Source organism: Simochromis diagramma, unplaced genomic scaffold, assembly GCF_900408965.1.
Source record: "Simochromis diagramma unplaced genomic scaffold, fSimDia1.1 OVJJ01000216.1, whole genome shotgun sequence".
NCBI lineage: Eukaryota > Metazoa > Chordata > Actinopteri > Cichliformes > Cichlidae > Simochromis > Simochromis diagramma.
The window spans coordinates 11760027-11784105 of NW_024386883.1; the positions used below are offsets into that span (position 1 = coordinate 11760027).

The 24079-nt window shown below is 38.9% G+C and overlaps 2 protein-coding genes across 3 annotated transcripts; both read right to left on the reverse strand.

The window, feature by feature from the left end:
• Positions 1-1285: 1285 nt before the first annotated feature.
• On the reverse strand, positions 1286-9427 carry cunh5orf15 (chromosome unknown C5orf15 homolog). The gene is made up of 3 exons (XM_040032272.1): positions 9278-9427; positions 4598-5283; positions 1286-3075 (listed from the first exon to the last, which is right to left on the reverse strand). The coding sequence occupies exons 1-3, from the start codon at positions 9399-9401 to the stop codon at positions 2941-2943; spliced, it is 945 nt and encodes a 314-aa protein (XP_039888206.1). The 5' UTR covers positions 9402-9427; the 3' UTR covers positions 1286-2940.
• Positions 9428-11010: 1583 nt separating this feature from the next.
• On the reverse strand, positions 11011-20678 carry vdac1 (voltage-dependent anion channel 1). Of its 2 annotated transcripts, none has more exons than XM_040032274.1 (9): positions 20555-20678; positions 18190-18259; positions 16570-16619; positions 16073-16225; positions 15818-15870; positions 15106-15333; positions 13483-13633; positions 12365-12422; positions 11011-12131 (listed from the first exon to the last, which is right to left on the reverse strand). In XM_040032274.1, exons 2-9 carry the CDS (start codon positions 18254-18256, stop codon positions 12040-12042), a joined length of 852 nt encoding a protein of 283 aa, XP_039888208.1. In that variant the 5' UTR covers positions 18257-18259; positions 20555-20678; the 3' UTR covers positions 11011-12039. The 2 variants fall into 2 exon arrangements, with proteins under 2 accessions (XP_039888208.1, XP_039888209.1); XM_040032275.1 differs by lacking the exon at positions 20555-20678 and adding an exon at positions 20508-20527.
• Between the last annotated feature and the right edge of the window lie 3401 nt (positions 20679-24079).

Below are 24079 nucleotides of genomic sequence, written 5' to 3' on the forward strand. Positions count from 1 at the left end.
ACTGGCTTCTATCTCTCTGATACGTCTTCAAGCAGCTGACCAAGACTGGACTGGACACGCATCTCAGTGATCACAACTGCTTCTTCCGGATGCTGGAACACTGAAGCTACTAGTTGTTTTGCAGTTTGTCTTGATGTTGGTTGTCGAAGATTCCATAGGTCCCATCTATCTATCTATAACAAATATCTATCTATCTATCTATCAGACAGACAGACAGATGGATAGATAACTAAATAGGTTAACTGATGATTCCAGGCTGGAGGTTTAAGTCGTGTCTTTAAGGTGCACACAAACCACAAAGGTACCTTAGACAGTACCACCCTAGTGACAAGACTTTTGCTCATTGTACTTTATTTTCTTAAGAGTGTTGTTTCCTTTGTGTAGTTCTGCCTTACAAACTACAGCTGGATGTTAAATTTGTTGTTTCTGACCAAGAAATATGTTTCAGTGCATGTCTGTAACACTTGAGGAGCATTACGACTGTGGGAACAGACTGTGGCAGACATTAATCAAATACATTCACTCAAAGACATGGACATCTAACTTTGCTCTCCATCTGTCCTGTCACTGTGCACCGTTTACAGACTTTAAAAAATAGACATGCCACAATAAATTCTTAATTTTTCCCCCTCTTAGTGGTATTTTCTGCACATTAGTGATGCAGATGCTCACTTTATCTCCTTTCTGCAAGAATCTGGGAACTTTTCTGCTCATGTTCTCTTTAGTGATATGAATAGGTTACCTGTGTCACAATGACAGGGAAATCAAATTATGAAATTGCACTTTTATTTGCTCAGGCACCAAAATTTAACTTGGTGAGGGAAAGAGCAGAAAATCTGACAAGTGAAGAACACATTTCCAGCATTGGTCTTCTTCAATTATTTGTGTGCATACTGCCTCCTTGTGGTCAAATTAGCAGCTGAGCTACAGAGTCTGCTTTTGTACACCAGTGCAGTGGTTTTTACGGTGTTTTCTTTTTTCTTTTTGGTTATTTCTTTTATTAACACTTCCCTGTTTAGCAAAATAACTTTTTAACTGCAACAATATCAGCTCAGTCTATGACTTTTAATTATCAAAAGATACAACACGTAAGCCTATTAGGATCAAAAGAGATCAAAGTATCCTCTCCTCTTAGTGATGCCAACATAGTTAAAAAGGGCATTTGCCACATAAAAAGGCAGATCACCCAAGAATACTAAATTAAAACTTTTCCTTATCAAAAATATGTCAGAGTATGAACAGAGGATTAAATGAAACATGAGCCAGAAAAATTACAAAGGAAGGATTTACGCAATTTGTGCTTTATTGACCAAAAAAAGCGAGAAAGATTGTACAGTTTCTACTGTTGATTGCGAGATCAGTGTTGATCCTTCGTCCCTTCATATTTTAACTAGCATACCTGAACGGCACAGTGCAAATCTATATATATATCCACTGTCTCGCTTGTATATTCACAAAACCAGCTGAAAACAACTGACAGAAGGCGTCGCGAGATTGATACATTTGCAGACTCAAGTGGCAGTCGTGGCATTTCATTTGAAGGCATGAGACAACGACAGACAGAAAAACGTGGCTGCGACGCATAGGAAAGAGAAAAAATAAAAAGTTGTGTTTTCGCTTATGTGAACAGGTCATAGAGAGGGTGCAGAATTTCTGATTAACTTAATTCCACCAAAATACCCTGACAGGAGGCAAGGAAAAGTGAAAAGTTCTGCATGGACATGAGGAAACATTGTCTTTACAACTGGCCACAGTGAAGATGGTTTTTTTGACAGAGACTTCACCGAAGTCATAAAACAAAGAGGGCCAGCACCAAGATTTCCACATAGCAAAATCTGGGCAGTAGGAGTAAATCAGGCATGTTATTAAGACAAGTTAAATATAAAGTGATCAAGAAAAAAGAAGATTTCTGGCAATAGACATTTCTTTCTTATACATTAGTACCTTATCATCTGCACGATACACACATCCATCCTCATTTAAATGGCTTAAACACATGGCATTATCTTTCACCTGAAGAGTAGCCCCGCCCACCGCTCCTTAACTTAATGCTTAATGTGTAGCCAAGATGGCCAAAAATGAATGAAAAGTAATAAAACTGCCACTACTTTTCATCTATAGTGTAAGCAGAAACATTGGCAATAAAGTGATTGTAAAAAGCTCATTTTCAGGGTCCAATGAAAATTGTATTTCTCTATCTATATGCGAAAAAATAACTAAACATGTTATGTGATTATTTCTATATCAAACAATACATATATTGGAATGGATATCTTTAATTCAGCTGCCCCATTATGTCAAACCGAGACAATTTAAGAGTAGAAGGGCTTTTCTGTTTTTGTTTTGTTTTTTAGGGAATAACTTAATATATAGGAACATTTGATTAACAGTTTCTGCTTCATTGCACTTTTTTGCATATTTTTGAAATATGAAAGGTAGTCATGCTTTCCACAGCAATTACTTAGGTGTTCATTCCTAATTTCAGAGTACATACTCAACTCTTCTATTAGTTCACGATCACATTACAGCCTAAAAGTTCAATTAACATGTAATTTTTGCAACTCTTAAGCAAAGTGTTAGAAATATTAAGACAATATGCAACAGAGAAAACAAAAAATAGGTATAAAGGAACTGTAAGGCTGAAACAATACTAAAAAAAAAATGTAAAAATAAAATAAAGCCCCTAAGAAACCCAAAATTATTAACTTAATGGCAATGACAATTAAAAATATAACAAATAAGAATATATTAATAGGATTATCTCTTCAGACAACCAAAAAGGGCCATTAAAAAAATTTCCCAACTACCATATCCCCTGATTTCTTATTGGCCTATAAAGCAAGACAAAGCATCAATCAAGCTCCATAACAACGCACAGCATCTTATCTATAAATGACCAGGAACTGGCTCTGCGTAAGCCTACTATATTGTTCCACTAGATTAAAAAATGTAGTCTCGGGTCATCTTGAGGGACGGCATGGCCTCATTGACATTCTGGTCCAAGCGGTGATACTCCACAGTGTTGCGGGAACACAGACCCTCCTTCCAGCGCCGGCTCTGTACCAGGAGGTAGATCTGAAAAGAGCAGGAGAAAAAGCAAATCAATTCAATTGTATTTATTTAGTGCCACGTGGCAACAGTAGTTGCCTCAGGGCACCTCAGTCACCATAAAAGTTTGCATAAAGACTGGATTGAAGCCTTTCAGAAATAAAAATCTGACTTTATATGGGAGAAGATAAATCTGCTACTTATACCAGTCAGGCATAACATCATGACCACTGGCAAGTGACGTAAATAACACTGATTATCTCTTCACCATGGCTTCTGTTAGTGGGTGGGATCTATCAGGGAGTGAGCGAACATTTTGTCCTAATAGATGATGTGCTATATGCAGCGGAAAAAAATGGGCAAGCATAAAGATTTAAAGAGTTTGACAAGTGGCAAATTGTGATGGAAGAAAGCACCAACAAAGTGAGCGTCAGAACCAGGGAGCAATGGACGAAGGTGACCTGGTCTACGGATGGGAATCGAGAACCAGTTCCCAGTTCATTTCCTTTGAGTTGTTAGTCTGCTTGCCTATCAGTCCAGCTTATCGCGCTACAATCAGCTGATTTCAGTTTGAAGTTCAGTTCATATGCCAGAGGAGGAAAATAGTGACACAGTCTGCAATGTGAATACGAACATTACTTTTATTTTTGTTTGACAAAGGGCGAGAGTGCGATGGTTAAGCGCAAACTGGGTCTGGAAAAGAAACAACTATGTTATGCTGCTACTATATCTTTGGCTCTTTGCAAACGTGCCAACGCTAAGCTAGCTAAGAACCCAGAGTGATATTAAAGCTCAGTGAATCCATTCAGGGATCGAGCAGAGATGGATCAGGGCTCTTTGGGCGGGAAAGGAGGGACCAACACAATATTAGGCAGGTGATCATACCGTTACGCCTGATCAGTGTATGATCATGGTATATTCTACAATACGAATAGCGAAATTAAGCTGATGTTGTTTTATTATCTCAAAGTAGTTTTACTTGGTTCATTTTAATTTATTTAACACTTTGCCACTTCTAATTATTGAGTCTAATTAACTGACAATGCAAATTAGTAGAAGTTAACAATCTCAGGTATTCATGCTTCCTTGGTTAACACAATAAGGCCTTCAAGCCACAGATCGTGTTAAATTTTACCTTTTAATTTCTATGGCTATGTTTCATTATTCCACTGATTCTCAATTATTCAACTATTCCACCTATAATAGGTTAAAACATTAAAAACAGCTGGAGACGTCAGTTTTTGGGTGACAAAATACATCAATTCAACTTGAGCAAGACCTAAGATGTTAACATAATTATTCAGTAAAAGCTAACTTCCTTATAGAAATACAAATTTTACTACATAAATAAGAAAAAAAATAACTATAAATTACACACAGACGTTTCTGCATCAAGTTAAATGTCTGCAGAACACATTTGGCTTTTCCTCAGCTATTTGATCTGGATGAAGAAGTGATTCCTGTGCTGTGCAGCCTGTATCAGAGACTCCTACGTCTGTTTGACCTCTACATCCTGCTGTCGGATAGCTTTTGTCGGGCCGACACTCACCTTCCTCTTGTTGTGGTATGTGATGTAGACAATGGCCACCAGGAAAGCCAGTATGACCAGATGAAAGAAGAAGTGGGAGTCTTCATCCTCTGTGTTGTAGCTGTCTTGTTCCTTATATTGAGTCACCCTGGTCTTATCTTGCTTTTCATTAAATTCAGTGTTTTCACCATATCTGTAGTCATCATCACCCTCATCTTCATCAATGTCATTAACATCAGTGCCCATGTGCAGGTCTTGATCACTGTCCTCGTCTGTAGTTGGGGTTGGTTTGTCTTGAGGTTTGAACTCATCCGGCTCGTCCGTTGCAGATTTTGTTGGTTCATTAGTTTCGATCGTGGCTTTGGCATTTTCTGGATCAGACTTAATGTCTGCTTCAGGAGCTGCTGCTGTTGCTTCAGCAGTAGCAGGTGTGTTCTTGGTGCCGTCATTTAGCTTATCAGAGCTATCGAACACAACAGTCTCACCTTTTTTTGGTTTTGGAACAGTCTGAGTTTTGATGTCGCTTTCTTCACGAACTTTTGGCTTTGCTGTGGTGGAGCTGTTGCCATCACTTTTTACAGGACCCTTGGAAACATCTGCAGCTGCTGGATTCTGATCAGTTGGTGCAGACTGTATCACCGTTGCTTCTTTTTTCACAGTGGTCAAAGAAAGATTTTGAGATTGAGTTTCTGTGCTGTTTGTGGGCACTGTTGGATCAAAGGAAATAACAACGCAACACATTACATACATTACAATTGCATTACAACATATTTCTGACAAAGTGTTCTTTGAAACACTTAAACATAAAACATTTTCATTAACCAAAATATTTATTGCCCATCAAAAACCTAGAAAACTAGAACGTTGTTTTCTTAGCATTTGCCAACCAGTTTCACAACTACACTTTTTATCTCTTATTATGAAGACATATAAATGTCTCAATCACAAAATATTTAAAAAGGAAAAAAAAATATTGAAAATGAACATTAAATTGTGACAGCTGGTGCTCCTACATGAATTTCAATCATGTCACACAACTACACCTCAAGTGAAACTGCCACGTATGGAAGCCCTTCAGCAAGCCAGTTAACCCTTGAGCTGACACAGAGAAGCTCATAAGGGGACATTTGTACTGAGCAGCAGCTTGTTTGTGTGGAAACGTACAACCTTCACTGCAAACTAGCTTTATCAATGAAAGGTTTCATTTTGAGACAGCTTTTTTCCTTGAACTGAAAACTATAAAAACTTTAGTTTTAGTTATCTGTGTTCCAAACTGGAAATTAAAACTAGTTGTGAAAAAAAATGTTTTAGTCAGCAAAAAATAAAAACTTCAGATAATAAAGAGAAAAAAAAATTCTAAAGATTTTGTGAACTTTTTTTTATCCTATCTCCCACCCCTCACCCACAACCGGTCATGGCAGATGGCTGGATGTGGGTGTTTGTATCTCCTGAATGACATAGTTGGTGTGTGCTCATGTGTATGTGTTTGTATGTGTCTACATGTCTAAGTGTGCTAGTTAGTGAGTCAGTTTGTGCATCCATAAGTCATTAAAGAAGAATGTGCTGGCTGCAATGAAGAGAAGCGAGCTTATCGGCATTCTTCACCTGTGCACTGCAAAATTTTGTGCTACTGAACAGACCAGATCAGCAGCTCAGAATTTTAGTGGCCCATGTACATTTTTATTGGCCTGCAAAAACAAAGCTTTTATTTTCATATTTGTAAATATTCATAGAATATCATGAATAGAAATATTGCATATTATTTCACTTTAAATCTGTCAAAATAATGCCAAAGTTCTCTTTTCTTCACATTGGAATCTGTTGATCAGGTGGTTTAGTGAAGGACTCCCACCAGCTTTTTCCCAATTAAGGGTTTTACTGGTGATCACAGTAACAGGTGGTGCTGTTTTGAAGGCTAGAAAAACATTTTCCTTCACTCCACCTGAGCTCACCGTCTGGTTAACAGCTCAGTCTCTTTGCTGTGTTTGTAGACTCTGGCTCAACATTAAACTATGAGATCATCATAGTGTAACTGATGCTGTTGTCTTTTTTTGTTTTAAAACTAGAGGCTGTGTGGGTTAACGTTGGAATACTTTTTATCGACACACATGCTCCTAAATGCATTTCTTTTGCAGGTCTATTTAAAGTTACAAATGTGAGCGAATGCTCACATTTACGTGCTGCCAACTAAGTGACAAAAGCCATGCATTAAATGAACTGTTGAAGCAAAATCATTGAGCTATTCGTGTTACTCGATGAATCGTTGCAGCCTTAGTTTTAATACCTATTAGTTTGGTAAAAATTTTATTACAACTTGCCTGATGAGGCACTGATGAATGTGTGAGATTTGTGATGTTAACAAGACTTTGAGTCAGCTTATTTCAAAAAGTTACATTTTTATTGTAACACCTGTACTGATTTTTCTGGCATTTCTCTGAAACAAATGGCTCCAGTTCAAAAATGACACATCTCTGGGCTTCGAGTAAGGGCTCGTGTGAAAAAAGGCAAGCGTGGCTACATTTTGAGGGTAAAATGATGGCTGTAGGGTGAAAATTGTGGTTACAGCTGGAGATTAAAGAGATATTTTTCAGTCTAGGTTTTCTGCCTGTCTTCCTCTAGTTCTCTAATACACACGAATGGGGAGGGATTTGAGAGATTTTTTGTGACATTTTTGAAAATAACTGCAAAACCATTGAAGGTGCAGCGACAAAAATATGTTAGTTTTGTAGGCACAGTTGTCCTGGTCAGTCTGGTGTGACAACCGTGTCTGTAGGACAAACATTTTGGGAGAAAATTGGCCCAAAGGAAGGAGAGTCACAGCAAAAAAGTAAGAAAGGCTGGTCTCTCCATTCAAAGTTAACGTGACTCTACCAACAGAAAAGGTGGAATATTTCTGAAACAAGCTGCTCGTGCCACAGAGGGCGGCAGCCACACTATGATGAATAATAATAATAACAAAATTGGCTGACCACAATAACATATACTGGGATCGTTGCCATCCAACTAATAAAAATGAAAACTGATTAGATTAACATGTATAACAGTATAATCAGTATAAAAACATCATCACTCTTAAACTGAAAGACCTTTGTTTATTTAGCATTGCAGAAAAAGGGACATGTTTTGAACTGAGCATTTTTTTTTCCTTTTTCTTTTTTTTTTAAAAAGTATTTAAATTGTCAAGAATCTGTTGCAATCAGCCAGCCTTCCTCTTTCAGTGACACCATTCACCCAACAAGTGTTGACTTTATTTCATCCTCTGGGACTGGGAGGCGTTGCTTAGCAAGTGACAGGAGGAGAACACTGGGGACTTGAGGCACTGAGTAAGCCATCCCCAAGTGAAGAAAGGGTCTATTCATATACAAGGGCCTTGGCCCATATAATCTCTGAACAGGAAAGCTTTGTTGCATTAACACTGTGATATAACCTTAGCTTTTAAGCAGTGACAAATGACTTAATATTTATAATTAAGCATTTTTATAATTAAAAAAAGATAATGTGGCATCCTGTTCCAGATGAATTTGCATTAAAACCATGTGACAAGACGTACAGTGTTTCAATTTAAAGCAAGTAAATATTTAGCAGGTTAATCAAACAGAAGTCACCCTCCCTCTCTACAATTTTTTTTTCTTTAACATCCTGTTTTCCAGTGACATAGCACAAATCCTAAAACCCACAGAGATGTTTTAGATTATTTCGGCTAAATATGCAACTTCATTTAAAACAGGATGAAATGTTAAACAATTCAAATTGACAACAACACCTCTGTTGAATTAGGACACCTTTATCTCAACAGCACATCTTGAAATAAGCTGTCTGTTGCACACCATCATAGTATGAGGAAGGGAAGGGCAAGAGTAGACAACAACCTATATCCTGACAGCTCCAAAGTCCAATCACATGGTTTTTTTAACAAACTGAGAACACAGCGAACCAAAAGAAGTAGCACTGCTCAAAGACTATCAAGGCAAAACAATACCTGCCACTGACTGAAATATTACACCCTTTACTTACGTCAGGAGGTTTTCTTAATGACTCACTGACAGAGGGTTAATAATCAGTGTAGATATATGGTGGTACATCTGGAACATGTCAGTTTATCTGACCGCCATAACTCATTAACCCTCAGAAGAGCATCTATTGATAGAGGCTTTAAAAACAATACAATCTTGTCTTATATTATGAGGTAAACAGATATTTAACTAGGTAAAACTGAACAATACAGATCCATTATAAACATACAGTAGTTGAAATGTGGTAGAGGTTGGAGATAAAGGAAAATATGACTTCCTATTGATGGTTTCAATAACTTTGTTATGACCGCAAAACTGTGAAAAGACTCTGACGCACTGTGAGTGAAACTTAAGCAAAGCTAATGTTATGAATTTATGTTTGCAGCTTAACGTTGAAACGCTTAATTTTATTTGAAAGAAACATTAGCACTGTCTTCAACGTATAACATATTTTAACTAGAAATTGTTTTTGCCGAATCGCATTTCAGTGCCAGGGTAAAGGCGAGAGTTTTAAAATACTACTAAGTCACTTTTCCGAAACAGAGAAAGCCTGTTACCTGCCTTATTTTTCCCCTGACACGGCGGATACTAGCATGACGGGCTAGCCAACTAGCTAGAGCAGGGGTAAACCCTGTGGCTAAGTTTAAAGGAAACTTCGTCTCAGATACTTCAAACAAGTACGACATACCTTGTGTTTCATTTCCATTCAAAGGAGCCGACAGGCAGCTGCTCACCAAGAGCTGGAGAACAATAGTCAGAAAAAGATCAAAAATAATTCTTCTGCTTCGCCACATATTTCCGCATGTCGCCATGTTGGTGCGTGAGTGAAGGGGCGTGGCTGAGTGCGGACGTACACAGTCTGTGGGCGGTGTGAGTGTACGAATCAGTTGTGAGCGGTGAAGTTTGAAGTGAAGTGAGCTTAGTCTATGAATATTAGTCCGTCTAATGTTATGTCACCCAGTAACTTATAACAAACATATGTAATTTGCCACTAATAGTAAGAGTTCACATACTTTCTCCATTCACTGATAAAGGGTCATTTACCTCGATAAATATAGGTCAGAATGTAGTAATTGCGTCGTATGTTAGACTGAGTCTTTGTGACACTTGTTATAATTATGCTTAAAAAGACAAAAAAAAACCGTTGGGCCTCTTTATTAGGTATGCCTTACTAGTACTGGGCTTGCCATGCTTACTGACATGGTGTGATATCCTTCTGGTGTGATGGTCTTCTGCATAACCTGGTTGGCAGTATCTCAGTTGTCATTTGAGATACTGTTGCTTTGCTATCAGCTCGATGCAGTCTGGACATTCTCTTCTAACAGCAACAGAACATTTTCACCCAGAGAACCGTCGTCACTGGATATTTTAATGGAAAATCCCAGATCAGCAGTTTCTGAAATAGTCAAACCAACCCACTGCTACAACCAACCATAACACATTCAAACTTGAATCACCTTAACATTTCTGATGCATGATGGGAACTTCAACAGGTCATCTTGATTAAGGATCAGGCTGTAACTGCTGCGGAGATTCAGATCTTTTGGAGTGAAGGGCCCACTCCTGAAGACCCTCTATGACTCTGTGCCTCAGCCATCTGTTACGGTGTGTTCTGCTGGGGCAGCAGCATCTCTGCTGGGGACAGGAAGAGACTGAACAGGCTGATCTGGAGGGCCAGCTCTGTTCTAGGATGCTCTCTGACCCTGTGGAGGTGGTGAGTGACAGGAGAATGGTGGCTAAGCTGTCATCCCTATTGAAAAACATTGCCCACCACATCCAGGAGACCCTGAAAGCACTGAACAGCTCCTTCAATGGCAGGCTGCGGCACCCACGATGTGGGATGGAAAGATTCCACAGGTCTTTCCTTCCTACTGCTGTGAGACTCCACAACAAGGACTTTGCAGCTGACCAAACACACACATCCACACATGCAATAACATTAAGTGCAATTCTCTTTTTCTGACAACGCTGCATTTTATTCTATTGTATATAGTATCTTGTTCTTATGATCTTATCCTATTGCAGTGTTTTTCATTTTTGCTACCTAACTTTGCACTGCCCACTTTCTGCTGTGACACAGGAAATCTCCCACATGTGGGACTAATAAAGGTCAGATTGTTGCTGTATTTTTGGCTAGACTTAACCAAAGGAATAGGTATATCTAATGAAGAGCTGTGAGCATATGTTCAAATAATTTCACGTGAGAGTGGTCAGAAGGTTTATGTTGAAGATGTTAGATCTTTGGAACTCTCCACTTCATAAACTAAACATTTATCAGTAACAAGGAGTCATGTGCTTCCATCCAAATCATCTTCAGCTGTAAAAATAAATTACCCACCTGTCTGTTCAAGAGTGTTTTCATGTGGGCAGAAATGATCATCACACCAGTTATGGTCATGTGACAAAAGACAGGAGAACAAATATGCTCAGAAACCGGTTCAAGATGTTCTTTATTTAGTTCAGGGAATGACAATACTGCCAAGTACACTAAGCATGATTCCCATAATCATTTGTGGAAGACTACAATTTCCTGGCCATCATTCTTCTTCAAAAGAAGCACTCTAGCTCTCACCCAGAGGAGTTCGGCTGTGTGCGTGATGGGTTGCATCCTGTTTGCTCGACCAGGAAGAATTGACAAGTCTTTTCCCTTCCTAAGACTTCAGGTGCATTAAACTATGTAAGACCATCAATAAAATAACATTGTTTCTGCTATTTGTAACAAAAGACATGATTCACACCAAATGCACAGACACAAAAAGACAAGTGAGACAAAAACACAGAATGTACACGTCGGGTTGTAGTGTCTCTTTGAGCTACTCACAGCTGTTTACGCCAGGGACAACTAACCCTTCCCATTGTACAATATATCAAGACAGATACTAGGGCTCTCCAGTGCCAACGTGCTTAAATAAAAATGAATTCATCACTACGCCTTTTGAGTGAGGAGCGCTTGCTGGTGCTACTCAACAGCACCATTGGTGGCCAAACTACTTAACTGCAGAGACTAACTGTGCTGAGCCCTTTTTGCATTTCGGGCTGATCTATTTTGATTCCCTTTTCACTGCATTGGAAAGCAGAGACACAAATTAAAGCATTATGCACGAATGTTGTGAAATGAACAAAAAAAAAAGTGAGGCCAACTTGAATGTACTCAAGGCTATTTTTCCCTTGCAAGCTACACAATTCAAGATAAAACCTTCTGTTCAACAGTTCTAATTTTGTTCTAAAGTGGGCTCTTTCATTTCAAAATATAATGTTCCCAGAAATGGTCCATAAAAAGTGGTAAATTGGCGCAAGAACAATTTGACCTTTACGCTGTCTTGCTTCCAGCTATACAACATCTTTAGGGGACACAGGGATTTGTGAAGGAGAGCTAATCAATAAAGGATCTTTTTGGTGGGGGATGCATGTGTGTTTTGAGGACTGGAAGGATTTTTTCCCCCCATCCTTCTATGCCTGGAATTCAAGACCAAGACCAAGCTTGTGACCGCCAGCGTTGATGTTTTTGCCATCAAGGAGAGCAGAAAGTGTCAGCTTGATACCTAGGAAAACACATAAGCCACAAATACATTAACACTTTAAACATTACAAGGGTTGCTGAGTGAACTCATTCATTCACAGCTCGTGGACACACACTTCAGATGTTTTCCATCCAATATTCGTGCAAGTGAATGTGCACTTCCCCTGATGAAACCTAATATAATAACTGAACTGTCTTTGTGAACAGAGTCAGGTCTATTTAAGCACACCTAACGTCTGCAGAGACTTCACTCACCTGGCTTCAGAGTCTGAGTGTAGCCCAGGCCCACGAGGCTGGAGTTATTCACCTTAGCCTGTGAGGGAACCACAGATCAATATTATACATAGAAGATGAACACAGAACTTCACATTACAATGTGGTCTTTTTTTACTCACTAAACAAAGAAGTTAATAGCCCTAAAAAAAAACAACAGTACAGTAAAAACAGCTTCTCTTCAGCAGGTTTTTGTGTCTATAATGCACAGGGGCGTTCATGAAAATGAAAACTGTAAATTGTATTTACGCATTATGTCTGTAAAATACCAACTAGCCACATGGGTTGGAAATGAGCAGTAGTTATAAACTCTCGTAGAAACACAACATTTACCCAGTTAAAAGATAAAAACGTTTATGAGTGGCACTGTCATTAAAATAGAAGCTGAAATAATGCAGATAAGTACACTAACAAACAGTCAGATTAAATATCTCTGCTTCAAGTGGGAATTCCAGCTTTTATAAGGAAATAAACATCTGTTACAGTCAAGCTGCTGCCCAAAAGAAGTCAGACAAAACTGATTAAGATGATCAGCGCCAGGTACATTAGTTTGAAATATGGTGTCTGTGGCACCGTTCCCATGCCAGTGCACTTGCATTGATGATGCATTTCAGGTCAGGTAGGAATGGTTGGTTTGTCTTAATGGAAGAGAAAGGGTGAGCAACAGTGAATGGGAATAGTGTTGGGGGAAAAAAACATTAAAAAAACAAACAAACAAACAAACAAGGAAGCATCCAAAAAGAGTATCTGATGCTCAGAGTAAAAGAAAGTCGGTGACTACAGAACACAATCGATAGCAAAGACATACAGTGATTGTGTAATTTTCACTGCCAGAAGAGGGAGACATAAGACCTGAATTGTGGCATTAACGATTAAATTAGTCCAAACCTTCACTTGCAGACACTCCTCCTCTTTAGCATGAGTGCATTTCTTTAAGACCATGCACCTGCACTGCATGACACAGTGCATTTTCTAATATATATATACCTGCATTACAAGATCCCTATCAAACGGTCGACAATAGACCTGTCTAACAGTGCAGCAATAAAGTAACCCTGGCACAGAAGGATCTAAGTCACTTCAGTTTACACACTACTCACAGAGAAGGATGCGTCGGGATCAATCTGATACTTGGCAGCGATACCAAAGCGGGTATTGCTGTTTCCAGCAGTCCAGGCCAGGTTGACGGCCGTCTCCAGCTTGTCATTCACCTTCTGGTAGATGGAACCACCAAACTCGGTACCATCGTTTCTAAGGAAAAAGATATTTGCAATATATTTAATGCTGCTACACAGAGGTGACATTAAATTATGAGTTTTTGTTTCATAAACTTCTTGCGTGTCAAAGACATCCACAGTTGAGTGAACTGTGACTGGTGTAAAGCCTATACTACACTTTGTCTGACTTCATATTAACCACTTTACAAGCAGACTCAGACAGGCTCGGTCAGAGGCACAGCAGGAACCATGACTAACACCGTGCCCTGTCCCTCCCTCTTGCTCACCGTCTGACACCACTTCGTGCTACATTTTCACTGAAGCCTGCCAAACACTCACTCCATCTCACTTGCAAGGTAGTAAATCCCATCACCTGTGTATAAAAATAACCGCAAGGCACCTGGGTGTCAGGCAAAGTGCCAAACAGGCAACAAGTCAATCATCCAGACAAGGACAAAAAAAGAGGGCTTTGGAAGTTCTTGTCTAGCCATACACTGGTCTGGAGTCACTAATAACTTAAACGTTTAGCCTTTGACTTACAATGTCCATTACGACAGGACAGAAGCATTCACCTAACGTCCGAGTGTTTTATCCACGAAGACTCAAATAAAATCCCACACATACACTAGGGGTGGGGGAAAAAATTGATACTGTGTAGTATCGTGATATTTTGTTTGCTAATAATGTATCGATACAGGGACAGCAGAAATCGATTATTTTGTTACAAAAAAGGTTTTTGTGCTCTGACTTCAGAGCATGTTGATCCTTTTTCTGAGCAAGAATCCTGACATTCCTTCACTGTCCAAATGTGTTTAACTTTTTTTTGGCAGCAATAAACATGACAGTTTACTTATTTTAATTTAAGACATGTTTTATTTTAATTAAGTTTAAAACTTTTTTATTTAATGTAAAATTATATTTTGTTTTAATTTACTTTCAAATTCTTCAGTTGCTGAAGGGGCTGCATAGTTTTCATAAATTGCATAGTTCAGAATAGCTATAATTGTACCAGATGGTTGCATTCAGTTAAGTTGGACTAGACTGTAATACAAACCGTTCAGTTTGTCAACAATAAAACTGAAATGAGAGAAAGATTGAGTGCGAGACTTTGATATTAGATAAAATGAATATTGATAAAGTTTACCTTCATGTACAGAATCTGAATATCGCAAAATATTTAAAAAATTGCAATAATATCGTATCGTGCGTTAAGTATTGTGATAATATCGTATCGTGGGATGTATGGTGATTCCCACCTCTAACATACACACAGCATGCCTGCACAGTAAGCTTGTATACTGCTTGATGCCAATTCAGGAATGTTTCAGTGTGGCTTGTTCATCAGACACATCATTATTCCAGTAATATTTTACTCCTTATATTTTAAATGTGAATTTCTATTAAATAAATCAAATCAACAGCAACGTAGCTGCAATAACACAAGCTTCATAAGATTACTAAAACTGCACACAGATGAGGCGAGGAGGCCATATCAGCATCTCTTACACATTCGTGTGGAGCTGGAACTCATCAGTCTTGTATCCAACTGCGAAGTTGCTCTGGGTAATCCTGTTCCTGCCAGCCTCAAAGGTCATCTGGTAGCCAGCCAACCAGCCCTCGTAGCCCACCACTGCTGCGCCGTGGATGGCTGTGCCGTTGATGTCGTAGTTAACGTCACAGCCAACATTGATGTGTTCGCACTTGTAGCCCGTCTTGAGCTTTCCGCCCTTTTTGCTGCCAGGAGATTGCAGGGGAAAAAAATACAGGTTGACATTGTTGTCTCACAGCATGAAACATAAAACTGCTCTGACAGTGAAAAGAAAAAAAAACTGGTTTATCACAAACCAGGTGAACTAGTGCTTTTTACAACATGTCCCTTATTAAATTATTGTAGCTGAGTAGACTGCACCATCACAGGCACTCCTGCAGAAATTTAACATGCCAGTTGCAGTTTACTTATGCAGTGCCCCATGATACTGACATTTCTTTTTGCCCTTTTACTTCCCATCAACCTCTTTTATTGTTGCAAATTAAAATCCATCAATCAGTTGGGCACCCATACATGAGGCTGTGGATGTTTGTTTTCATATGATAGACATTACATATATTAATTCACTGATTGTACAGTTGGCATTCCTGCAATGTAGTTTTTGCATCCATTTGCTTTAAGCTTTACTAGAGCAAAAGAGCCAACAAACAAAAATGCAGCTGTTCTTACCCGGTGTTTGGCGAGAAGGAGGAATCCAATGTAAGTTTCAGGCCCTTAGCCAACTGTGAAAAAGGCAAGAATGACATTTAAAAGAATGACAGGAAGAAAAATAAACAAAAAGCGCTATGGTTTAAAAGCATTTTAAATTGCACATCTTGAAATTTTGGTCTATAAGCTTTTAGTCTCAATTTTAATGATTGATTATAAATCACAGATTCTTTTGCCAGCAGAAATCTATATCTCATTCTTCTGCCATCACAGCACCTGATCCTCGATGGTGATCTCAGTCCCCAGAGTGTTGTCCGTGTTCCACTTCTCTGTGAAGGTCAGTCCGTGCTCTGCCCACTTGTATTTGGTTTCCAAAGATCCAGCTACCTTGCTGGTCTCGGTGTTGGCAGAGCCAGTGCTGGTGAACTCCTGCAGATGATAGATGACACCCACAACTCCTTTAATGTGGAACACCAAAACTAATACTAGTAAAATCTATCAATAAAATGCTTTTCTGTGGTCCAGGTCCAAACTATATTTGCAGTGATAGCACTCTGGATAAGAAACTAGATCCAAAAATACTGAAGGTGCATGAACAAGGTCAAGAAATCCATTTCCCTTAACTCTGAGGTAAGATGTCAATGAATCCTAGCAACATTTTAAAGATCAGATAATGAGCTACTTAACAGCCAGGATGGTCTTAAGCTATCATAGTACTGCTGCGGCATCAACTGGCAGCCCTGCTAATCTGATAATGACCAATGACGACTTACCAGTCCATTCTCAGACTTTGTTTTCAAGTCCAGCTTGATGAGCCCGAAGCCTGAAACAGAAAATGGTTCAAAAGATCAACAGTATGTACAACAATGTAACTATACCACCATATGGAGAAAAAAAACAACACTCTGAAACAGTCTTGCTTATGGAACAACTTTCTTAAAGATTTACAAGCATTAGCAAGCTCTCAGGATAAGAACTGCTTTAATTACTATACTATTAGTGGTACTCAAGCAAAATTTTGACTAATAATTATTTAAAGAGTGTTTTCTGAAAATTCAGTACACATTAAATCAAGATATTGATTCTGGTCTGTGAAATACCCATTCATTAGCCACCAGAGTACTTTTTAAGTGATTTATATGCCACTGACTTAACGTGCATTGATTTGATGTCAATCTTCTAAAAGCATTAGTTGCTGTTAGTTATGAATAATAGCCAGAAGGTGGGCCGCACTGACCCAATTCATGGCACTGTTTGGCATTACAGCTGTCAGTTGATTCACCACCAGCCATACTCAACATAACGTAACTTAAATTCTCGACTGATTTTGCAGTCCACCTTCACTGAAACGGCAACATATACAGGGGTTAAAGTCCTCGAGACTATCCTTTTTTTTAAGTTTATGGGACCGGTAAAAACTTATGACACACTTAAAAGCAACACATAAAATATTATAACACTCAAAATAACTAAGATAAGTTTTATTTACACAGACAGCCGTTTAAAAAAAAAAAAAAAATCATTGACCAGTCAGTCTCACTTTCCAGGAAAAAAAGGGAGGCTTTTTTCTTAAACCAAACACTTGAGCCTGCTTTTTTTTTTTATTATCCATTTACAATCAATGTTATATTTGCATTAATTCAGTATTGATGCCACATACAAATCAGTAGCTTCAAGAACTGTGAATTCCCCAGATTCTCAACGGACATCGTTTGGCAATCATCCGAGAATAGCAGCATATTTACACAAACGCAATCCAAGGACATCCAGTTTAACTGTAGGCCCAGTGTGCAACATGTGTTCCTCTACTGGTAAGCTATACACAAGACTGTGACTGGTTTGAATCAATCACTTTCATTTGATATTGCATTGTGTGCAGTGGCTGGATTTTGCGCAATCTCTGAGGGGAAGTGTTTTATCATAGCTTCCAAGAAATCTTCTCATTTATTCAGAGAACAAAATTAATTGTTCAGTGCAAAAAACCATCAAAATATTCTTCCAGTGACAGAAGATTTACACAATAACAGTTTAATAAATGATTATTAAGTAAAAGTGGAAATAAAATGAACTCCAAATCACCTTTTTAATGCAAAACACAGAAAAAAAACCTCAAAATCAGAAGGTAACATGCATTAAAAATCCTCAACTTCAATTTTTTAAAACATGGTTTTCCAGGCTTCTTCACCTCCACCAAAGTACCAGTACTTAATATTTGTTGTACCTATATGCAACCACTTCAGTTATGCAGTATCATGATGACCCAAAGGAGGTTTCCAGATGTCTTTTGAGGCACAGCATTCACTTGTCAGAGATTTATTGAGATTCAGACCCTTTTCCTTCCAAGTAGACTACACTAAAAGCTTATGAATAAAGTGATGCTCAGTGGTGCTTACCGTATCCTTTGGTAAAAACATCCCTGGCAGACTTTCCAAGGTCAGCATAGGTGGGAGGTACAGCCATTATCTGAAATGAGAAAACAGGATTGTCAACAAAGGCAGAAAAAAGTGCAACTATCTCTTTAAATATCGTTTTTAATTTAAACTCTCTTTCCGCCCCCAACCCCTTGAGTACTGCAGCTTTAAAACAGGTAGAGCTCGAAATGGCAACACTGCAGCAGAAGAACAATCATATAGATGTGATGCATTGTTGTCTTACATGCACTACATTCCTTTAAACGTGCACACTTCAGAGCAAACTGGTCAGCTAGGATGCAACTGCCACATTAATAATAATAATAACCTTTTCATTTCCTCTAATGGACATATTTAAAGTTTATATTGTATGAATGCTTCTGTGGATTCTTTCAGTCACTCTGCTTGAAACTACTTCAGATTTAAGGTCAAATTTGGGATATTCTGACACTTAAGCTGGCAGATTTTCTAAATTAAATTTTAAGTTTTTAAAATGGAATAAGGCAAATTAAAAAAGCGAGAGCGAGAACAAAGAGGGCTCAGACTGAAATGCAAAGTGACCCCTTTGATAACCATCTAGACTGCCTACTCTCATGCATGTGAGTGACTGACTGTCCTTCATTTTCATGAAGTGCCTGTTGTGCAAAGCATGGCGTCATTAGAACAGATTCACGTACAATCATAAATAGCTGCACGGGGACTTGATAACACACATGTTAATATTGATAGTAGATAGAAATGTTGGCCAGGTGAAAAGCAACTCTAGCTCACGCAATTTCTTAGTTAAAATTTAATATTAATAACAATAACAATAATAATAAAGGAGCAGTGAGTACCAGTGCAATAAAGCTGGTCTGTATTATATAAGAATATAAACTCTGAACTGTAACACTACATCACTCCTTCGTTTCAACCTTTCTGATCCGTTGTTTCCCTCAGGCTTGTTACTTAATGAGCGGCCTCACCCTTCATCAACAACTGCACCTTCATACCAGTTATAACACATGTTAGAAAAACACTGTGTGAACATGCTTTTTCTATCTGTTTAGCCCAAACATGTTCCCCTCCATCTCAAAGGCTCAGATTTCCCTAATAAAGACTGGTACATCAGCCCATATACATGTATCCCTAGCATGTTCTCACTATTAAATCATCTCTAAAGCCAGCCACCCGGGTGTTCAGTGGAAGCACCTGGAGCAGGAATATCATATTAATGTCAAATGGACATTTACGAATAGTTAAGTTATTTACTGGCCCCAAGCTTGGATTACCAACTGAACGAGAGCCCAGCCCATGGATCTATTTCTCTACTTACAGAAAACCATACTAAAGCAGAGAATCAATGACTCAGACTGCTATTAACTACTAAAGTGATTAGCTTGGATTTCCAGCACTAGTATACCCAGTAGTTTCCGTGGGTATTGTGGAAATTATGAAACTGACAAGTACAGTCCCAGACACACTTTTTTTGCCCAGGGTCCCTCATGGAATTGATTCTGCCAATGATTACAGCACAAACACAGCTTGTGAGTAGTTATGTAGTTATGGCTTCCACGCGTGTCTACGAGCAACAATGGCAGAGGCCGTAGAGGACATGGAGGTAGGACAAACCCGCACGTAGGAGAGCTTACTGAGCTCTCTTACAAATACGTCAAGTGGGAAACTAAATCATTTTAGGCTAATATATAAGACAAACAGTTCAAGAATAAAAGCGCGCAGATTTCATAATATTAGCATGAGGAGGATCATTCATTAAATGTCACACTTCCTTTATGAGTGCCCTTCAGGACCTCCTAAGTCACTGTCTACGTTAGAAAAGAAGACATCAGTAAAGACATGAATCAAATCAATTTGAAATCTCTAGTCTTCTACTAGAGTCACCACCAGCAGTGGCCTCCTGGACTATAAAAAAGAGGTTGTAAAGAAAAGCAGAGAGGAGAGCATCTCCCTGCCCTCGCCTGCTAATCGATTAGCATTAGCTTGCTAACAAGGTGGGCAGCGGGCAAGGTGAGCTATATTAAAGCAGGGTTATCAGTCAGGAAGCTCACAGCCTGCCAAATTGGCTTAATTACCTAAATGAAAAATACTTCATTAACTCTGCTGACTGTGAGTCTCCTGCGAAATGCCAAATGACCGCACCGCCAGACATTAGCAAGTAAGCTAAAAGGAGCAGGCCTAGCATCTCTCCTGAACTTCGACCTGCATCCAGCTCCGGTTAAAAGGATGGATGAGGCGGACAGTCCCCTGGTCTCTGGTATAAGAATCCACAGACAGACAGCATCATCGCTTCTGTGAAATACCTCAAAGGCAGGTTGTCATCGGGTTCAGAAGAAGAAACATAACGTACCTCAGTGTGTTGCAGTACTAGCCGAGAAGAAGCCTGTCCACCGCACGAAGGGAGGAGAGAGAGAAGGGAGGTGGTGCGGCGTCACGTACGTAGGAGACACGTGAGCAGCAGCAGCAACAGCCCGTCAGAGCCAAAGATACAACACAGTCACACAGCAAGATGGTGCTCACTAGAGTTGTGCAGTAGTGGGGAAAGTGTAGCTGGAGACTCCCTCAAAGTTCACGCGTAGCCTTATTTTTCATTAGGTACATTTATTCAAGTAGGCGACAATAAATTATTATTCTAAGCCGCTTTATTTCCGATGGAAACATTGCACTTTTCACTCACTATATTAGTGGTCATGCAAAAGAAATATTCTTTAGACTGCTAACATTTCACCCTATCCCCAGCATCCTCTATCACGCCAACCCTCTCACTACATCAGTGAACCTCCTCTGTGTTTTTTTTTCCTGCAGGATCCTGCCTGACAGCTCCGTTTTCAACATCTTTTGTTACCCTTTTATCCACTATCTCTCCTCTGCACACGTCCTAACCTCCTTAACTTTGTATCTAAACTGCTCAACCTGAGCTGTCCCTCTGAAATACTCGTTTCTAATCCTGTCCATCCTGCTCACTCCTAATGAAAATCTGAACATCTTAGGCGAAGCCTCTCATTTTATCAGTGCCATACATCATAGCAAGTCTCACTATCTTCTCTTAAACCCTCCCTTTCACTTTTGTGGTATCCACATCACCCCTGAGACTCATCTCATCAAGCCACCCTTGCTGCACTCTCTTCTTCACCTCCCCTTGCTTGGGGTAGTGCAGCTTCATCGTTACACCTGCCTCCCTTCATTCACACACGTATTCTGTCTTGCTTCTATTGTCTTTCATTTCTCGTGCTTTTAGATTTGATTCTTTAAATGACACTAAAGAGGGAAAAAAATCACGAAACGGAAATAGCAAAGAATGAACATCTAGCCCTGCTGAATTCTCTCTGGGAACATTACCTCCACGCATGCGCAGTTTGCTCCTCGCGGCACGCAATTTATCATCGTCGTCATCATCATCATGGCAGCATCACCTAAAATAAGCTCCCCGTTTTTCGGGTTGACTTATCAGCCTCTGGAATGTTACCTCATGCTTGTCCTCTTCATAGCAGGACCAATGAGCTCTCAGGGCTCATACAGTAGTCACCTTTACCATGGTGCGTTGAAACTGAGCACCTGTGACCACAGCAAAGGCTTTTCTGTGCAGGATTCACTCTGCAGGATAGTCTCATCCCTCACTATAACGCCTATAACCAGACATTACATTATTTTAGTGGTAGGTGCATTTCTTCAGGTATGCAGGGGCAATCAAGTACAATTTTTTTAAATGCTTTTCTTAGCTTTTAAAAATGTATTTAATTCGAGTTTTGTGTTTTATGCAATAATAATGTATTACGAGTATAAGATAAATCCAAATAATTCAAACAAAAGGAGGTTATTCTGCTACACAGTGAGTATAATTTTCTATTGTTTTGGTTTTTGTTTTGTTTTTTTGTTACCTCTTTACCTGTGCCTTTTTAATAACATTTTTTATAATGACGCCAGTTTTTCAGTGTGGCATGCATAACAATACCATAAAATCTACATGGATGTCATTATAACTGGATTTTAGTGATGTGGTTTAGCTATTTTTATGTTGATTACGCATTATTTTTCACATTCAAAAAAGAGTCAGACATTCTTGTTAAAGATTTGTCTGCATTTAGGTGGAAATTACGTTACAGTTATGATGCATACGATAAAGAATTTCTTGAGAAACTCTGCATTGCTTTTATCCACTTGGTTCTGAATGCAAAGCGGTGCTGTGCGCGTTTCTGTAGTTTTGTTTAAGTGCGTATGATTTCGCAGAAACGTAGCCGTGTGGTTTAGTGATCGTTGCCCAAACTTTAAGGTGCTTCCTTTGCACCGGGTACAGCTGCCAAAAAAGAAAAAAAAAACCCTAACAAGTAGACATCTTATCTTGTACCCACCTTACCTACGTTTTTTTCCTTCTTACACTGCATATAACAACACGTTTCTCTTTATTATTTCTTATTTCTAATTACTGAGATTTTAAAGAAATAAATAAGAACGGAAGTCATAACTGAAATTCCCTGATAGCAAAACAAGTTTAGGACCAGATTCCACCAGCTCCTGAGCGCATGTCTGCATTTAAACATTTGGCCAGTAGATGTCAGTGTTGGTAACAATCTGCAAAACGTCAAATTACTGTGTTCAGTAAGTTGTGAGTATTTTAGAGACATGCACAGTGGCTTTCAGCAAACTACATCTGCTCATCTCTGTCTGCTTTAAGAGTCACTTTCATTTTTTCCTTCTGTGCAGTCCATCAGCAGTGTTGAAATGCAGTTTTATTGCTGAACCTTCATCAGCCAGTTGATTGGGATTAATTTGCAAAGCAAGGATTTCATTCTTTTCTTTATAATTGCAATAAACGTAATAACAGATTCAACAGATTTGGTTCCTTTGGGTTGTTTTTTCTTGTAATAATCTAAAATCATTTTGGTTGTTTCTCCTTAAAAAAAAAACCCAGAAAAACAAACTGTATTGCTTGTCTAAATTTTTGTGTGTGTTATCTTCTTCCTCCAGATATAGTATACAGTACATGACACACACACTGTTTTAAACATTGTTAGCCTCAGTTAAATAATTACACCTTAAGAATTTATTTGATTAAAGCAGGGGCGCCACTAAGGGGGCGGGGGGGGGGGGGGCACTGGTCACCCCCCAAAATTTGCTGCCCCTCCCAGTGGTTCCCCACCCCATTCTGGGGGAGTGAATCTTAAGCCGCTTCTGCTCAGCTCTGCTGAGAATCATTGAAACGATGGCTGGGACTTATTTGGTTTTCATATGTATCTATTTTCAGTGATATCAACTTTAATACAAGGGAATTGACTAGGCATATAATTCTTTTCTTTCTCTCTTTTTTGCCATATTTTTCAAGTAACCTATATTTGACAACAGCATAATAAAATTCTGTTTTTTGGTGCGCCACCCCAACGTTTTAGTGGCCCCTATATGGCCACCCCTATGAAAAAATTCTGAAGGTGCAACTGTGACTAGAATATTCTGTCAAATAGGCTGCATTTATGTGATTTTTTTTATGGGCAAGGATTAGCATGCAGAACATTAAGTTTATTAACTTAGAGAGAAAATTCAAAGCCAAACACACTTTATCGCTTGCCAGAAGGATTTATATTTGAGATGGGTTTTTTTAGGGAATATTGTGTGGATTAGTGTTTTTCTCCTGTCAACTATTGACTTAAGAAACTTATCTGTGATGAGCTGCAGCAGACAGGCAGACAGACATATCTCTTTTTTAAAAGCTTTAAAAAAAACTTTTTAGATCGCTCTTCAAATGATGTCTGCTTGTCTTTCTGCAAACTTTAAAGGTTTTTTTTGGGTTTTTTTTGTTTTTTTAATAGGACTGCGGTTTTTTAACACATTTAGATGTAGTGATTCAAGAGATACATTTGTGATCGTGCTGGGAAACAGTGAT